At 43.0% G+C, this 16,251-nt stretch overlaps 1 protein-coding gene across 15 annotated transcripts in view; it reads left to right on the forward strand.

Moving 5' to 3' along the window:
- LOC106609419 (protein phosphatase 1 regulatory subunit 12A) overlaps positions 1-14,067 on the forward strand; it is a 71,629-nt gene extending 57,562 nt beyond the window's left edge. For 9 of the 15 annotated variants that reach the window (XM_045722111.1, XM_045722113.1, XM_045722114.1 and 6 more), the window contains 6 exons: positions 3,751-3,767; positions 4,038-4,158; positions 4,289-4,393; positions 4,520-4,567; positions 9,406-9,456; positions 10,451-12,349. In XM_045722111.1, the coding sequence (XP_045578067.1) occupies positions 3,751-3,767; positions 4,038-4,158; positions 4,289-4,393; positions 4,520-4,567; positions 9,406-9,456; positions 10,451-10,591 (483 nt within the window). In that variant the 3' untranslated portion in view covers positions 10,592-12,349. The other 6 variants (XM_014208224.2, XM_014208233.2, XM_014208234.2 and 3 more) reach the window with 4 other exon arrangements.
- The last annotated feature ends 2,184 nt before the right edge of the window (positions 14,068-16,251 follow it).

Raw genomic sequence — 16,251 nt, forward strand, 5'->3', positions numbered from 1 at the left:
TAACAAAACAATACTCACAGGATTACCGGACAAATGTGACATGTAGTTTGCAAAAACAAAAGAGATCAATACAGAGAGAGAGAGACACGGGGAGATAGAGATTGGACACAAGAGCGAATGAGCACAAAGATTGATCACAGAGTGAGAATGAGCTCGCGAGATAAAAATGAGCTCCGGGAGAAAACAACTGACTGGGTTTTTAAACCAAGGGAAAGGGACTGTGATTGGTTGAGGGAGAAGGAACAGGTGTCTTCTGATTGGGGACTGATGATTGTCACCTGTGATGGGGAGAAGGAGAGAAAAGAAACACACAGGATACACACTTGTATCCGTAACAAATTGGAGGAGGAAATGGAAGGAAATAAAACATTCTGGGCTAGTTACTTTTTTGGACTAGATATTGACAATTACTTTTAAGATTTTTATTTTTTCACATGCAGTGAAAAATGTCCATTCTGCAATCCGCGAGGACTTATTTTTAGTGGACACGACGTCCACCCTGTAGTCATAGCTAAAGAACCCCCAACTGAGTTCCTTTTGTAGCTTTGGGAGGGAGATGAGAAGGTCGGTATGACTAACAAAAAATGGGTCGGGCCTCTTTGTATGTAAAGAGAGCAGCATTTTGTTTATCTACAAAGGACTCATGCAGAAACTTCCTATCTATATTGTATCATTAATTCAATTTAGACTTACAAATGACCAAACTCAGGCTTGGATACTACTGGAGGCCCCTTCGGTCTCCACAGTTGGGTAAAGCTGCTTTTAGTAGATTTTAATTATTTTTGCGACCTTCATGTGGAACAACTTCCATAGCTCTGAAATGAGATCTACTCGTCCTCCTTGGTCAGTTCAGAGTAATGATCAGTGACCTCTCTTGATATATCTCTGTTTTAATACTTTTTGTTATGTTGTATATTGTATCTGTTTGTATTTATGCAGAGCTCATCTGTAAGAGACCCTAGTCTTGTTATGACTTCCCTGTCAAATAAAGATTAAATAAGATGGAGTCTCCCTGGCTAAGTCTTCCTGTTTTGGAAGGGGTGTGTCCTATGCAGTGCTGCGGAGCGGACAGTGATGTGGCCAGGCGCTTGGCTGCAGATCAGACGCACACAGTGGGAGGAGAAGGGCTGGTGGACGGAGCAACCAGCCAGAAAGCCAGCATATCTCTTTGTTGTTGAAGGCTGCACGTTGGGGCGGGGCCTTAACGGAACACTAAATAGGAAATGGTCTATTATCTCTGCATGGATAGGAAAGCATTCAGGAAGGGCTTGCTCCCTCCTGCCAGAGTTGATTTGGGTTTCTCCCTGGGCTTGGAATTGCCAGGGACCTCACGATACAATGTTAGGATACTTAGGGGCCGATACGATGTGTATTGCGATTTGATGTTTCAAACTATTGATCACTACATGTCTGCTACAGAGAGACTAGAGCGCATGAGAAAATGACTTTTGATCAGTCATGGAAATAAAAAAGCTGAAAAAACATGTTGGCTCACTATTTAAGATGGAGAACAAGCTATAGGATGAACAATACAGGAGTTTTGGTGCAGATACAGTCAACTAACGTTACCTGGCAATTAGGTTTGAATAGTTTCCTGGTATTTTACAATGTTCCATCCTGAGAATAAATCACTTTTCTCCCGTGTAACCCGGTACTTCCCATCAAAACCGAAAGTGTTATTCAAAAGCATAATAAAGCATATAAATAGGCCTATGTCTGGATTTGATTAGAGCTTTGTTTGAAAATTCAAGCCTGATGCAACCTGAGCCTGATTAAATACATATTATGAGCCCTACATTAATGACAATGCGTCGAAAGCCAAATGATTGGGACGTTATCCAATACATAGGCTATATGATATATAAGCTACTGCACATTACACACTACAGATAAACATAAAAGCACATAGCATAGCTACATCTATGGGTAAGTAAATTAAACAAGTGGCAGTAGTCTTGAGTGTGAACTGCATTATATGGACTGGAATTACGCACCTTGTTCAAACCATGATAAAGCAGGTGCAGCACATGCGGCCTGCATAGTTACAAGCTAGCAAATTTGACATTTTTCAAGATATTTCCTGTTATTAGCCTACCTCTTTTCTCTCTCTAGTGTTGTTCCATTCCTTCCTCGCTTTCAACAGTTAAATGAAATAAGTTGTGTTGTCCTTCATCATTCTAATGACATGCTTGAATAATGTAAGACTAGAATGAGATGCAGAAGGATTCTCCATGAGGATTGAATGGTTAATGGGTCTGAATAAATGACTACTATAGTCTAGCACATTCGCTCTTTCAAACTACCTGTGAGTTCTATTGGCTGTTGTGTTTAACATTCGGACACACAACTCTTTGCTCTCTTCGAAAAGTCTATTGGTATAAGAAATTCAAAGAAAATGTCCAGCAAGTTATTCTAGTCTAGCTTTTCCTGCATGGGACTCCTTTTTTAAAGGCCAGCGAGCGGAGCACAGGTGTGTGCGTATTGCGCAAGAGACGGAGGCAATAAATTAGAAGCTTATTAAGCATAATCTCTCATCAACCTTGAACAGGATTGTCTATTTTGGATGCAATTGGAATGGAATTGATGGAGAGCGAGAGTGCTCGCCCGTGCATTGATTTAAAGCAACGATATAGGAGTTTTAAAACGCTGCAATTAAATAAAAAATAAAAAATCTTTACAATTGGATAAAAATGTGACCCCTGAAAGCCAGATGGAGATGTGTAAATTAGACGTTCAGTACAAATCAATACTTGCAGTCAAAGTATCAATATAATATTGTGATATGTAACTAGTTTCACCTCTCCAGTTCTGCCCACTTGATTTTAGGTGGTTAACGTAGCTGGCCTTTGGTGGTGAAAGTCAAGGATAACTGGAGTTAATGACGAATGTCCCTGCATTTATCAATTACTTGCAGTGTGAAGTGAAGCACTTTTTTTTTTTTTTTTCTTGACTTGAGGGAGATTTGAATTTATCAAGATCTTCAAAATATATCACAACCTGAGGGAAGTAGGTTAAAACATGCTTTGGTGTTTTTGTTAAGCAGTATATTTTTCGGACACCTGTAATTCAACCAGTTGTACATGTCAGTTTTCTTCCCTCTCACCATTTTAATCTCTGTAGCTAAGGTCTTAAAGATATGCTGACACACAAGTGCTTTTCCTTGCGATCGGGCTCCTTCAGCTTCAGGAAGCCAACAGCAATTTGAACACTGCTGTAGGCTTGGCCCTCTGACCCACATCCCGCCTGCTCTGAGGCACTCTGCTGGAGCAGCGGGAGCTAGGAGAGGCTGGGATCAGGGGCAGGCCCTTAAGGCACTGGAAGGCTTGGCAGCCATTCAGGAATGTGTGTGGGCGGGGGCTGTTACAGTGCAGAGGGGTCAGGTGCTATGAGAGGGGCTAGACACTAATTCGTCCAACATCTAGCTTTGTCAACTCTTTGCAAGTCAATGATGCAGACCTTTTGAAGCCAAGGAAATGAATAACCTAGCAGTATATCTAATTTAGTATTTACAAAAAGATGTGCTAAGAGAATAGAATGCACCTTAAACATCCTGTTTTCATTGTGTTTGTTGTGATGCTCCAAACATTCCCCAGCAGAACAACAAAACCCTCATGCACTCTAATTGATCATCTATATTCCAGACACTGCGCTCGTCTAGACAACATGAAAACTGCTCTGAATCGGTCATGTGGATTTGCTTGTATTAACATAGGTAAAGACATTAAATCACTGCTGTTTTTCTTTTCACAGAGCGACCGACTTTCCAGGTACGTGCCAAATTCAGTATATTCTTCAGGTCTGTCCAAATGGCACACTATTCCCTATATAGTGCACAACTTTTGACCAGGGCCCTATGTAGAGAATAGGGTGCCATTTGGGAATGCATCCTTCCTGTCTATTTACCCTTCACTTGGAGGGCTTGTGCCACTTTGGATCAAATAAACCGTTGACAACCTGGTATATGGCTGTGTAAATATTAGACATGGTCAATAAGATACTGTAGAGCCAAGTGTCCATGTTTTTATTCTCCTTTTCAGGAATGAGAGCAGCACTTCCTCTTCTGACCGCTATGACCACCTGGGTAGCCGTGGCTACGGCGAGGGTCGCAGGTCATTCTCAAGCAGGCTGGACCGAGACGATAGCACTGACTACAAGAAGGTACTGGAGCTCCAAGACACTCACCTTCTCCATTTTTTATATCACACCAGCCTCAATAACAACACCATAGAAATAGTCAAATTTTCCCTGTGAAGTTACTTTTTTCTGACTGTTGTTTTTCCTCTCTCAGCTTTATGAGCAGATCCTAGCTGAGAATGAAAAGCTGAAGTCCCAGTTACGTGACACAGACCTGCAGCTGAATGACTTGAAGCTACAGCTGGAGAAGGCCACACAGGTGAGGCACTGGGGCCAGGCTGCACTGTACAGTTGGGGAAATTAGAATGTAGCATTAGGATCACTCATTGTGAATAAATAGGACTTTCTCGCTAACTGTGGGTTATCGACATTGCTTGTATTACAGAGGCAGGAGCGCTTTGCTGACCGGTCGCAGCTTGAGATGGAGAAAAGGGTAATGATTAAGGGTTTTATGTTTTTAACGTAATCATTTTACCCAACAAATGAATGAACTTACAAAATGAATTGTATGAATGAAAGGCACTTACAAATAAAAGTATTACTGGTTTGAACTGAATTGGTAGTGGTTAACAGCATGGTAATCAATGCCAACTGGTTTATGTCTGAAGGTTACAAGCAGGCCCCAATTTCAGCTGGGTGGTATGGTCTTATAAACCTGACTACTTTCTCCGGTCTACTGCCTCTCCTGCTGGCTGGCTCACCATGCCCGTATAGTTGGCTGGGGGGCGTGCAACCCCACCCAAGCACGAGCTACCTACTTCTCTCACGTGTTTTTGTACATTTTTAGCCAGTGTGTGGTCACTTCTTCTCCAGGGTTGTTCTTTTTGCCTAGTGTGTGTGTGATAGCGAGTGAAACAATCCATCATGTATAATGTAAATGTGTTATCTTATGCATGTGCTTTTTGACGTTCTTTTTGGCAAGTGTTCACTCACATCACTTTAACGACTGACACAAATGTATGGGGTCAATTTCACATCTTATGTATTGAATTAAAATAAATCATGAACATGAAAAATAAAGTTGAATGTAGACATATTTTTTAGGACGGGTGAAATAATGGATGTTGAAATCAAAAACCAAACAATAGTCTGCTAAAAGTTTTGAGAATGACACAAATATTAATTTCCTCAAAGTTTGCTGCTTCAGTGTCTTTAGATATTTTTGTCAGATGTTACTATGGAATACTGAAGTATAATTACAAGCATTTCATAAGTGTCAAAGGCTTTTATTGACAATTACATGAAGTTGATGCAGAGAGTCAATATTTGTAGTGTTGACCCTTTTTCAAGACCTCTGCAATCTGCCCTGGCATGCTGTCAATTAACTTCTGGGCCACATCCTGACTGATGGCAGCCCATTCTTGCATAATCAATGCTTGGAGTTTGTCCGAATTTGTGGGTTTTTGTTTGTCCACCTGCCTGTTGAGGATTGACCACAAGTTCTCAATGGGATTAAGGTCTGGGGAGTTTCCTGGCCTTGGACCCAAAATATTGATGTTTTGTTCCCCGAGCCACTTAGTTATCACTTTTGCCTTATGGTAAGGTGCTCCATCATGCTGGAAAAGGCATTGTCTATCACCAAACTGTTCCTGGATGGTTGGGAGAAGTTGCTCTCGGAGGATGTGTTGGTACCATTCTTTATTCATGGCTGTGTTCTTAGTCAAAATTGTGAGTGAGCCCCCTCCCTTGGCTGAGAAGCAACCCCACACATGAATGGTCTCAGGATGCTTTACTGTTGGCATGACACAGGACTGGTGGTAGCGCTCACCTTGTCTTCTCCGGACGAGCTTTTGTCCGGATGCCCCAAACAATCGGGAAGGGGATTCATATTGAAAATGACTTTACCCTAGTCCTCAGCAGTCCAATTCCTGTACCTTTTGCAGAATATGAGTCTGTCCCTGATGTTTTTCCTGGAGAGAAGTGGCTTCTTTGCTGCCCTGCTTGACACCAGGCCATCCACCAAAAGTCTTCGCCTCACTGTGCACTCACACCTGCCTGCTGCCATTCCTAAGCAAGCTCTGTACTAGTGTGTGCCCCGATCCCGCAGCTGAATCCACTTTAGGAGATAGTCATGGCGCTTGCTGAACTTTCTTGGGTGCCCTGAAGCCTTCTTCACAACAATTGAACCGCTCTCCTTGAAGTTCTTGATGATCCGATAAATGTTTGATTTAGGTGCAATCTTACTGGCAGCAATATCCTTGCCTGTGAAGCCCTTTTTGTGCAAAGCAATGATGACGGCACGTGTTTCCTTGCAGGTAACCATGATTGACAGAGGAAGAACAATGATTCCAAGCACCACCCTCCTTTTGAAGCTTCCAGTCTGTTATTCAAACTCAATCTGCATGACAGAGTGATCTCCAGCCTTGTCCTCGTCAACACTCACACCTGTGTTAATGAGAGAATCATTAATGATGTAAGCTGGTCCTTTTGTGGCAGGGCTGAAATGCAGTGGTAATGTTTTGGGGGATTCATGGCAAAGAGGGACTTTGCAATTAATTGCAATTCTTCTGATCACTCTTCATAACATTCTGGAGTATATGCAAATTGCCATCATACAAACTAAGGCAGCAGACTATGTGAAAATTAATATTTGTGTCATTCTCTCAACTTTTGGCCACGACTGTAGAATTGTAAACAAAAATAATACATGAAAAGCAAAACCCCAAAACTTGTAAGAAAGTAATTTTAAAGCGAGAGCAAAAAATATTTTATCCCAACTACTTAGGTAAACATATGAATTACCTGTTGCACAACGTTCGGCGCAGGTGTATGGCGAACCATTTGCCAACACCTGCGCTGAACGTTGTGTGACAGATGGTTTGCCATTAAATGTATTAGATAGACATGCTTCTAATATCCGTACATTATTGACCCGTGACTGACAGTTTGAAATACGTTAGCTAAAACGAGGACATCAGGCTTCTACTTCAGTAGGCAATAGGGAAAAAAGCCTATCATGTTCATTGATTGGGTTAAGACGAACCGTCACTCCAAAACTAGCGGACCAATGGAGACTTATCTACGCCTCCCTCTAAACCCCGCCTTTCACGGAAAAATAATGCGTAACTCGCATTTGAAAAGACTGGATAAGAGCGTCTGCTAAATGACTTAAATGTAATGTAAATGAAAGAAAAGGTAGCGTGACCAAAGGGTAGTACATGCAGGCAAGACCGTAGGCAAAATCTATTCAATACGATTGGTTGCTGGGAAAGTTTAACCGAAAAAGATTTTTGCATTCGTTTGCAAATATTTTTTAATCATTTGTCATAAAGTTTTGCTCTCGCTTTAAAATTATTTGTTTACAAGTTTTGGGGTTTTGCTTATGATGTGTTATTTTTGTTTACAATTTTTTATATTGTTTGGTTTTTGATTTCAACATCCAGTATTTCACCCGTCCTCAAACATGTTTACATTCTCAACAATTTTTCATGTTCATGATTTATTTTATTTTGAATTCAATACATATGGTGTGAGATTGACCTCATAGAAACATCACCTTAACGACTGACGCAAACATCACCTTAACGACAACAGGGACATGTAGTTCGCATGGTGGACAAGAGAAAAAGTTTATCCTGAACTCCAAACATCTTCCATGAATGATTTACTCATACCCTATTCTATTGCTTTAGTCTGCTTATTAAAGTCCATATTGTCACTGGATTTTAGATGACCTTCCCTTGATCTCCTTCCCCTGGTCTCCTTCCCCTGGCATTCCCTAAAGTCCACATACCTCCAAACCTTCACAGCTTGGGTCTGCCTTTGTAAACGAAGCCAACTGCTTCTTTTATTTTAGCTGTATTGACCCTGCCAGTATGGCTGACATTACCCATGAGTCATTTCATTAACTTGTCATGTTTAGATAACCACATCAGGAGAAGATGGGACATGCAGCACTAAACATGTTAGGTCTTTTAGATTAGTCTCCATGGTTCTGGCTTTGACATGCTTCACAATCATGCGCGTGCACCTCACCCACTCTCCTCTCGCCTCTGTCTCTGTCTTCAAAAAGCTCCTCAACCTGCATCTGTTATCTGACCTTCACACCTCATCTCCAGTCACTTTATTGCATATAACTGCAGCTAGGTTTTACTATCAGTGTCGATTTAGTCTTTGTTTTAGTCATAAAATACCTTTTTAGGCGTAGTCAAATTTTAGCCACATAGTCGGTGCATTTTCTTCTATTAAATAATGAATATGTAGGCTACCTCTAACATTGATATTGTGGCAGATTGTAAAGCCTTGGCTACAGGTTAAACAATTTACAACTGATTTTCTCCCCATCATAACCGTCAAGGGGGGTAAATAAGTGGTTTCTTAAAAAAGGGCGAATTTAAGCTTTCCAGAAAAGTCAAGTATTACCGTACTCCTAATATTCAACAAATGGCATTCGTTTTTCCCATAGGAAAAAAGCAACCACTTGCATTTGCGCATCGCTGCGTGTGAGTGGCAACACAGATGAATAATAGCGCAGGGGAAAATAGAGCTTCTGATGTGATCAAAGCAAAAATAGCCAACATGAAAGTGAGTTAACATTACTGTTCTAGTTGAGCTTAGTTACAAGTCAAGTGTCCTGGCATCTGGCTTCACATCAGTTCAAAAGATTGACTTGTGATTGAAGTGACCTGGGTAGCTGTGTAGGAGGAGAGCTAGGTAGATCAGCTCAATCACACCGTGCAGCTGAAAGATGTCATTTCTGCAAACTTGTCCAATCCTAAACATGTATGCTTGCAGAATATTTAATGCAGTCCTCTCATAGGCAGAATTTGCATCCTTCATGTTCCGTGGTCTGCAGCTGATTTGAGCTGTTCTGCCCAGCTCTCCCACACAGCTCCAGGCGGTCACTCGTCAATCTTTTGAACTGATGCGAAGCCAGGTGACTGTCGACTGTTGCGGCTTTAGCGCCGTGGTCCGCATGTCAAGGCAAATTAAATGTCCATTCCTGTCACATTTTCATTGACTAAAATGAAAGTAATTGGTAATCGTTATCGTCCCCCCGCCACCCATGGAATCTCGTTATCGTCATAGTTTTAGTCAGGAAAAATATTGTTGACGAAATGAACACTGCTATCAGAGCCAGAGTCACTTAAGGCTGTAACAGCTGAGCTGCTGAGCCGAGGTATGGCCTTCGTTTTGGCCACGAGGTGTGAGGTAACATAACTGAAGCAGTTTGTGGGAGCATGTATGCGGCGGTTGTCTTGTGTGGTGTTTTCTATGCTCGTCTCCTTCTTTAAACCCGGGGTTAACATCTGTTTGTCCCCCTCCCCGCAGGAAAGAAGAGCTCTAGAAAGGAAGATCTCTGAGATGGAGGAGGAACTCAAGGTACTGTCTTATGTGACTGGGCCCTCGATGTATGTTGTTGGGTGTACGTCCCTATTTGTGTGTAGGGCACCAGAAGGTTTTGAGTGACATAATTGCATATTTCCCCTTTAAGATCAGGAACAGCAGTCAATATGCCAATGTTAAACATACTGTATACTTTAGCTGGACCACCAGTGTACTATATTGGTATGCCCTGTTGAAATGTATTGCTGAACAAAGTTACTTTACAGGATAGCATTTTTGCACAGACTATTTTTCTCTCTGCCACAGGACCAATTTGAGGAGGGCCAGAGGCAATTCAATGTCTCATTTGATAAACTCTCTGGTGCTGTGAATTATAGCATTGTAGATGTATAATGTAACAATCCTAACTGACAGTCAGCATAGTGCTGTTTTCACTGTTACACTCCCCAGTATTTGATTTGAGCCCCCAGTGTATCCTATCTGTGTGTGTGTGTGTGTTCAGTGTTGCCACATTTTGGGATGTGCTATATAATCTATGTTGAAGTAACGCGTAAACCCTTCTAACTAAGGAGATTGGATGTTCTCAGAAACGGGGCCACAAAATAAGCAAGTGTTTTCTTTCTTCCCAGCACTGCCATAATGTAGTGATTTATTTCTAGGTCATAGGCAGCCCAGCGACCATACCTGTCTTCCTCTCTCTCTCTATTCTACTCTGCTACTGTAGATTGCCATCTCTCCTACATGCCAGCCTGCTTGGAAAGCACTTGTCATTCCTCCAGTTCCAAACTCTGTCCCATTTTCCTAACAATCTCCTTTTTCTGTTTTTGTCTTCTTTTCCCCCTCTTATCCTCTCTATAATTTGTATTGGCCCCCCTTGTCTTCCATTCTTTCTCTCCCTTCTGGTAAACTCTCCCATCTCACCCTTTGCTCTGCCCTCTGCTGGTTTGACTCTCTCGCTCTCCCTCCTGTCTCGCTCTCCCTTCTCTCTCGCTCTCCCCCTCTCTCTCCCTGTGTTGTGGTTTTCCTGCAGAACCTCCCAGAGGTAAAGCAGGTTCAGGCCCTGCGTCAGGTCAAGGAGCGGCTGCAGGCAGAGAACAGGGCCCTGGCCCGCGTGGTGGTCAAGCTCTCCCAGTCAGCCTGCAGCCAGCTGCCCCCCTCCGTGGACCTGTAGCCCTGCCCAACCGCTCCTCCTCACCCCCTCACCCTCCCTTCTCATGCTCCATTCGTGCTCCGACCTCACCCATAGACAGGCAGGTCCCCAGCCGCCCAACTACAAGGTTATCTCCCCCCCCCTGAGACTGACTCCCCCTACCTCCCCTGTCCTCTCTGGTTTTCATATTGGGGAGTGTGTTTTGACTGGGCACTTTCCATTTACAGTACCTATAGTTCACAGTATAGTTCAATGTTATTTTCAGTCAGGTAAGTATCAATTCAGGTGTTAATTTCCATATAAGCAAATGTACTACTTTATTGTTAGTGCAGCACCTGAAGTATACATTTTGTACTACATGATTAGGTCTTTATGCAGTTGATTTTACTAGATAATTTGATGTACTGTAAAGGAGAGTGCCCCATTTTGTTCTTTTCCCCCCAGTGTGCAGTCTTGAAGTCTTTATCAGGGAGTGCCGTTGTTTCGTTCGGCTTGTTTCTGGCTTTGCATGACGTGGCTTCCTTTTAGTGTCAAATGGCGGACATATTTTTTTTAATGGAGGACGGACACTTCCTTTCCCCTCAGTGTCTTTCTCCAGTCCTACCCCCGTTTCAATTGAGTCTTATAGATGACATCAACCCAGCTTTGAGACCGGGTCACCCCTATACTGCAGGTTTACACCTGGTCTTATTTAATTTCCCAGTGACCTAGACATATTAATTTGGCTCTTGCTCATGATTTCAATTTCCATTACATACCGTAAGAAGCTCAGGTTGGTTGATTGTCATCTGTAATATAATGCCTTTATAGTTTTGCAGTGGACAGTGAAGATTTGCTCTTGAACTCCCAGGATGTTCAGTTGTTCTCTATGTGAGTGCTGAAGTGTTTCAAGAGGGACTGGGTAATCCGCCATGGTTGCTCTGGCCAAGGCAATGCTGGACTGCATGGCTTTATGAATCTGCTTAGCCCAGTATGGTTTTAATTGATGTTGAGGGAATTATACTTGGAAATGATCATCTGTGACTCATTGTGATTAGTTATTTTCATTTGTCAAACATACTGGTTAGTATTTCGTACGTCTCTCGTAATATTACCCACTTAATCCACAACAATTTGGCACCACACTGATGACTAGTTAGTTTCTATTGCAGACTAAACTCAAACTGTGACCAAGATGACAGGCAGTGGTGTAGTTATGTTAGTGAATAACGTAACTACTGTCATTGTATTAAAGCAGAGATGTAGTAATGCCATTTTTCATATAGCAGTTTGTTTGGAAATTTGGTTCAGGGCAGAAATGGGTATTGGGTGGGTACTGACTGCGAGATGGCGTTAGCTTTACGCGGGATAAGTCTACCTCACAAAGACAAATAGAAAAACCGAACGATTGCAGAGGCATTATTTGATGCTGTAACAGTTTGAGTTGTCGCTCATGCATTTTTTTTAGCCCTCTATGCTTCATACAAAGGAGCACTGTTTGTGCTGCCAGGATTTGTGCTGTGTATTTGAAGAGTGTGTTGTATTCCTGGCTGCCAGTGGAGCCACCTCCTGTTCTGCATGGCTATTTAGCAGAGACTTTGGACCGGGGTGTGCTTGCTCCATTCTCAACGAAGAAAATAAAGACATGGGGGGGGGGGGAATGGTTGAGACTGGCTTGTCAAAGATGTTGATGACATTCTGCAATTAACAGTTTCTAAAACTGGGCTGACTGGTAAACCTCAACATGTCTCTATGGTGACATGTCTCTAAGCCCGTTTCCCCCTCTCTTTTTTTGTTCTCTTCCAGACGCTACCAGACTTGAAAGCAGACAACCAGAGACTAAAGGACGAGAACGGAGCTCTTATTCGAGTCATTAGCAAGCTTTCCAAGTAGAACAGACCCCCTGCCCTCCTGCGCCCGCCCTCCTGCGCCCGCCCTCCTGCGCCCGCCCTCCTGCACCCGCCCACTCCTCCATGGCAGTGACTAATGGAATTGCAACTTTTAGGTATTAATTGCAAGAGACATCCGCAACAAGACTCCTTCTCAGCTCTTCTGTCCCTCTCTCACCACCGCGTCCTCCATGTCCTCCCTCTCTCCATTAGGTTATTCTCCACTTCAACCTGTGGCTGCTCTCCAGATAGAACCACTGAGTTTACATTAGCAGAGGATAGGGTTGTGAATGGCATGTAAAAGCGTTTGCGGGCGGGGAAGCCTCAACTATTTAACCAATAAGCCTTAGTTGTACATAAAACACTTGTATCGATCTCTCGGCTGTCACAGAAGAACAGTTATTTCACACCTGATTTTATTTGTGCCACAAACTCTTATTTGATCTTTTTGTTTTCATTTCCTGTTTGTTCCTCGACCTACATACAAGGGTTGTGCGATGTGTAGTTGTCCTATTCTTTCTGACCCCCTCTCCCCCCAGAAGAAGTCCTCCCCGTTTTTGGAGGCTCTGTCTCACAGCAGAAGACTTCCCAGTGGTACCCCGTCTTAGTGCACGCAACCCCGACACACACCGCACACGCACACACCTCTATCCACGCCACTCACCCCCTTTCCATTTCTGTACCTTTGTGTGTCTCCCTCAGAGGTAAATGGAATTATCGCTTTACAGAACAGGTGGACTTGGTGGAATTTAAGCTTTCACTGTATGTGCAATATGCATTTATTTCTAATAAAAATGCTTTAATGATGAGTCCATCACTAGTAGGATTTTCACTCCTCTTCCATCTTTCCATTGCTCACCCCTTTCACAGACCCTCTCCCCCCCTCTTTTTTTTTAAGGTTGTAGTCGTTGGTTTATACTCTGTATTTCTCACTTCGTTTTAGCAGGTACTGAGTGATGCTGTATATACCTGTATGTATCGTTTGAGACCAGCACATGGCATGCATTTATGGTTCCCGTCTGTTACTATTAAAAATATACAAACTCCAGAGGACAAAAAAAGTGTGTTTTTAACTATTTTCTTCATTTATAGTCTAAAGACATTGGATTACAATAGGGCCTCTCTCTTAAAGGGAATGGCTGGCAGTGTTCAGTGCTTTTTCTTTCCAGTTTTAAGTGTTCACGGTAATTGTGAGATACAAGTAATATAATTGCTTCACTACATTTCACACATTGTATTCAGTATCTTTGGATGAGTGCTGTTCATTTTCTTTTCAGTTTTTTTTAAGCCGTAGTATTAGCCAAGGTGTTGTCACTAAAAGATCTTAGGTATTGCTAACCCAGTCCTTTTTACAATGTCTACATGCACTGTCAATGCCATGTGAGGAGTATTTGATGACAGCCACCATCAAATAAAGTCCATGCATCAAACACATTTTCTGCATTTCAGTGGCCTTTTTAAGGATACTGTAGTAAAGAAAACGTTGCCTCTTTTGGTTTACATTTTTGCTGTTTTTTCCTTTTTAAATTTCCCATCTTGTAAAATAGGCGTGTGGCTTCATACATGCGAGCTGTGCTGTGACTACCAACCACTGAAGAGTTCATTAAAAATAAACTTGTACATTGTAAAGCCCTTGTGTTGGCTATTTTATTCTTGTCATTCATTAAATTGTACACTTGAAGGTGACTTTATAGCCCTTCAGGGATGCTAACCTGTCACTTCATTGTGAATAGTTTCTGTCTTGACCTCTTTCTGCAGTGATGCCTCCATAGCACAGCAGAAACATGTTACGAGAATGGTTTCTTGGGTTGTCGCTGCTGTGTTATGGACGTCCCCAACTCCAACTGGCTAAAGCTGTGGAGGACCTTCAAAGATGTCTGTCAACTACCTGTATTTTATTTAGGACAAACGAGTGTACATGTTTTTAGAAATGACAAGGTCTACTTATTCCTATTCATGTTTCCCAATAAAATGTTCAAGTTTATTTTAACCCACACGGAACACCTGGCTCAGCTGGGGAGAGCCCAACAACCATGCTCCTCTAGGCCTACATCCACCACCACCTCAAGTCAGTTTGTTTCAACTGCAATAATAGGGATGAGATTTAGACCCATGTCAACCATGGATTAGTTTCCACTGGCCCATAGATTACTTTCAGGGTGAGGAACCATCTAACCTCGTCCCCAGGGCTATTGCGCATATAATCCTGGGATATCAACGACTCAAAGTTGGACTTGGTGAGCGTGACTGTACTGAGTGAAGTATTTCATTGAATGTTTGCGAATCACAAGATTGTGAGGTTAGGGGTATGATTTGTCACCACAGGAGATTAGGATATTAACACAGGAGTTTAGGTGAATTTATATAGCAGGTTAGGAGAATGCGGTTAAGGTTAGGAAAAGGGTTAGGGGTAAGCTAATGCTATAGTTGTCAACTGTTGTGCCCGACGCGACCGCTAGATGGAGCTGTAAGCCTACGTCAACTCCATCTAGCCTCAACAGTAGAAACGGAAACAAACCATCTGTGGCCACAAATGTCTGCTTTTGGATACTCCGTTACTGCAATAGACCCACTCATATAGAGTGATTGCTAATTATGTGGAATCATCTTTCTTATGTTGTATGCTACCTTCTAGAAGACAATTACAATCGTTATGTCCGATAAGGGTGCTTTAGACCCATTTTAGAGGAGCGGGAATACCTTGAAAATGATCCCCATAGTCTTGAGCTGGGTGTTACCTTGTCACTAGTGTTGGTTCTACAAATGTTTGTCACTCCTGTGCTTGTGTAACAGTAATGAGCCCTCATCTGTCCTGGAGTGCTGTAACTGGTTGAGGAGCTTAATGTTGAGCGCTAGAACTGCAGCGTGGGAAATGTAGTTTATAAACACTTTGCGGACCACCAGCCTAAATTGGGACCTGTCACCGGAAAACATCCAGGGGTGTGCAGATATTTCACCGGAGCACAACTTGGCATTTGACCAGGAAATGCAGCTGATGAGCCAGACGGACACTTCCTGGCCCACAACGGCTAGGTGACGTCAGATGACCCCCTGAGGAACTTTGCAGAGCCAGGTCAGCTGATAGTTCAGTAGTACTAGGTTCCAGGTCAGCTGATAGTTCAGTAGTACTAGGTTCCAGGTCAGCTGATAGTTCAGTAGTATTAGGTTCCAGGTCAGCTGATAGTTCAGTAGTACTAGGTTCCAGGTCAGCTGATAGTTCAGTAGTATTAGGTTCCAGGTCAGCTGATAGTTCAGTAGTACTAGGTTCCAGGTCAGCTGATAGTTCAGTAGTATTAGGTTCCAGGTCAGCTGATAGTGCTGTTGTAACTGTGGCCTAGTTTCGGCCTAAAATTGTCATATCCAGTCTATACCAAAAGGGGGTGGTAAAGATTGACCTTTCCCTGAGAAATCTGACTCTTTTTCATTTTAGATATCAGTGATATTTCTAACGTCTGTTTCATCCCTGTCTGGTTCTACCTTGTAGGGGAGAGCTGATCTGCTGGGGAGACAGCCTGAAGCTGTGCTGAGGGAGAGCTTATCTGCTGGGGAGACAGCCTGAGGCTGTGCTGAGGGAGAGCGTATCTGCTGGGGAGACAGCCTGAAGCTGTGCTGAGGGAGAGCTTATCTGCTGGGGAGACAGCCTGAGGCTGTGCTGCTGAGGGGAGAGCTGATCTGCTGGGGAGACAGCCTGAAGCTGTGCTGAGGGAGAGCTGATCTGCTGGGGAGACAGCCTGAAGCTGTGCTGAGGGAGAGCTTATCTGCTGGGGAGACAGCCTGAAGCTGTGCTGCTGAGGGGAGAGCTGATCTGCTGGG

The sequence above is a fragment of the Salmo salar genome, chromosome ssa07, assembly GCF_905237065.1.
Source record: "Salmo salar chromosome ssa07, Ssal_v3.1, whole genome shotgun sequence".
NCBI classification, from domain to species: Eukaryota; Metazoa; Chordata; class Actinopteri; order Salmoniformes; family Salmonidae; genus Salmo; species Salmo salar.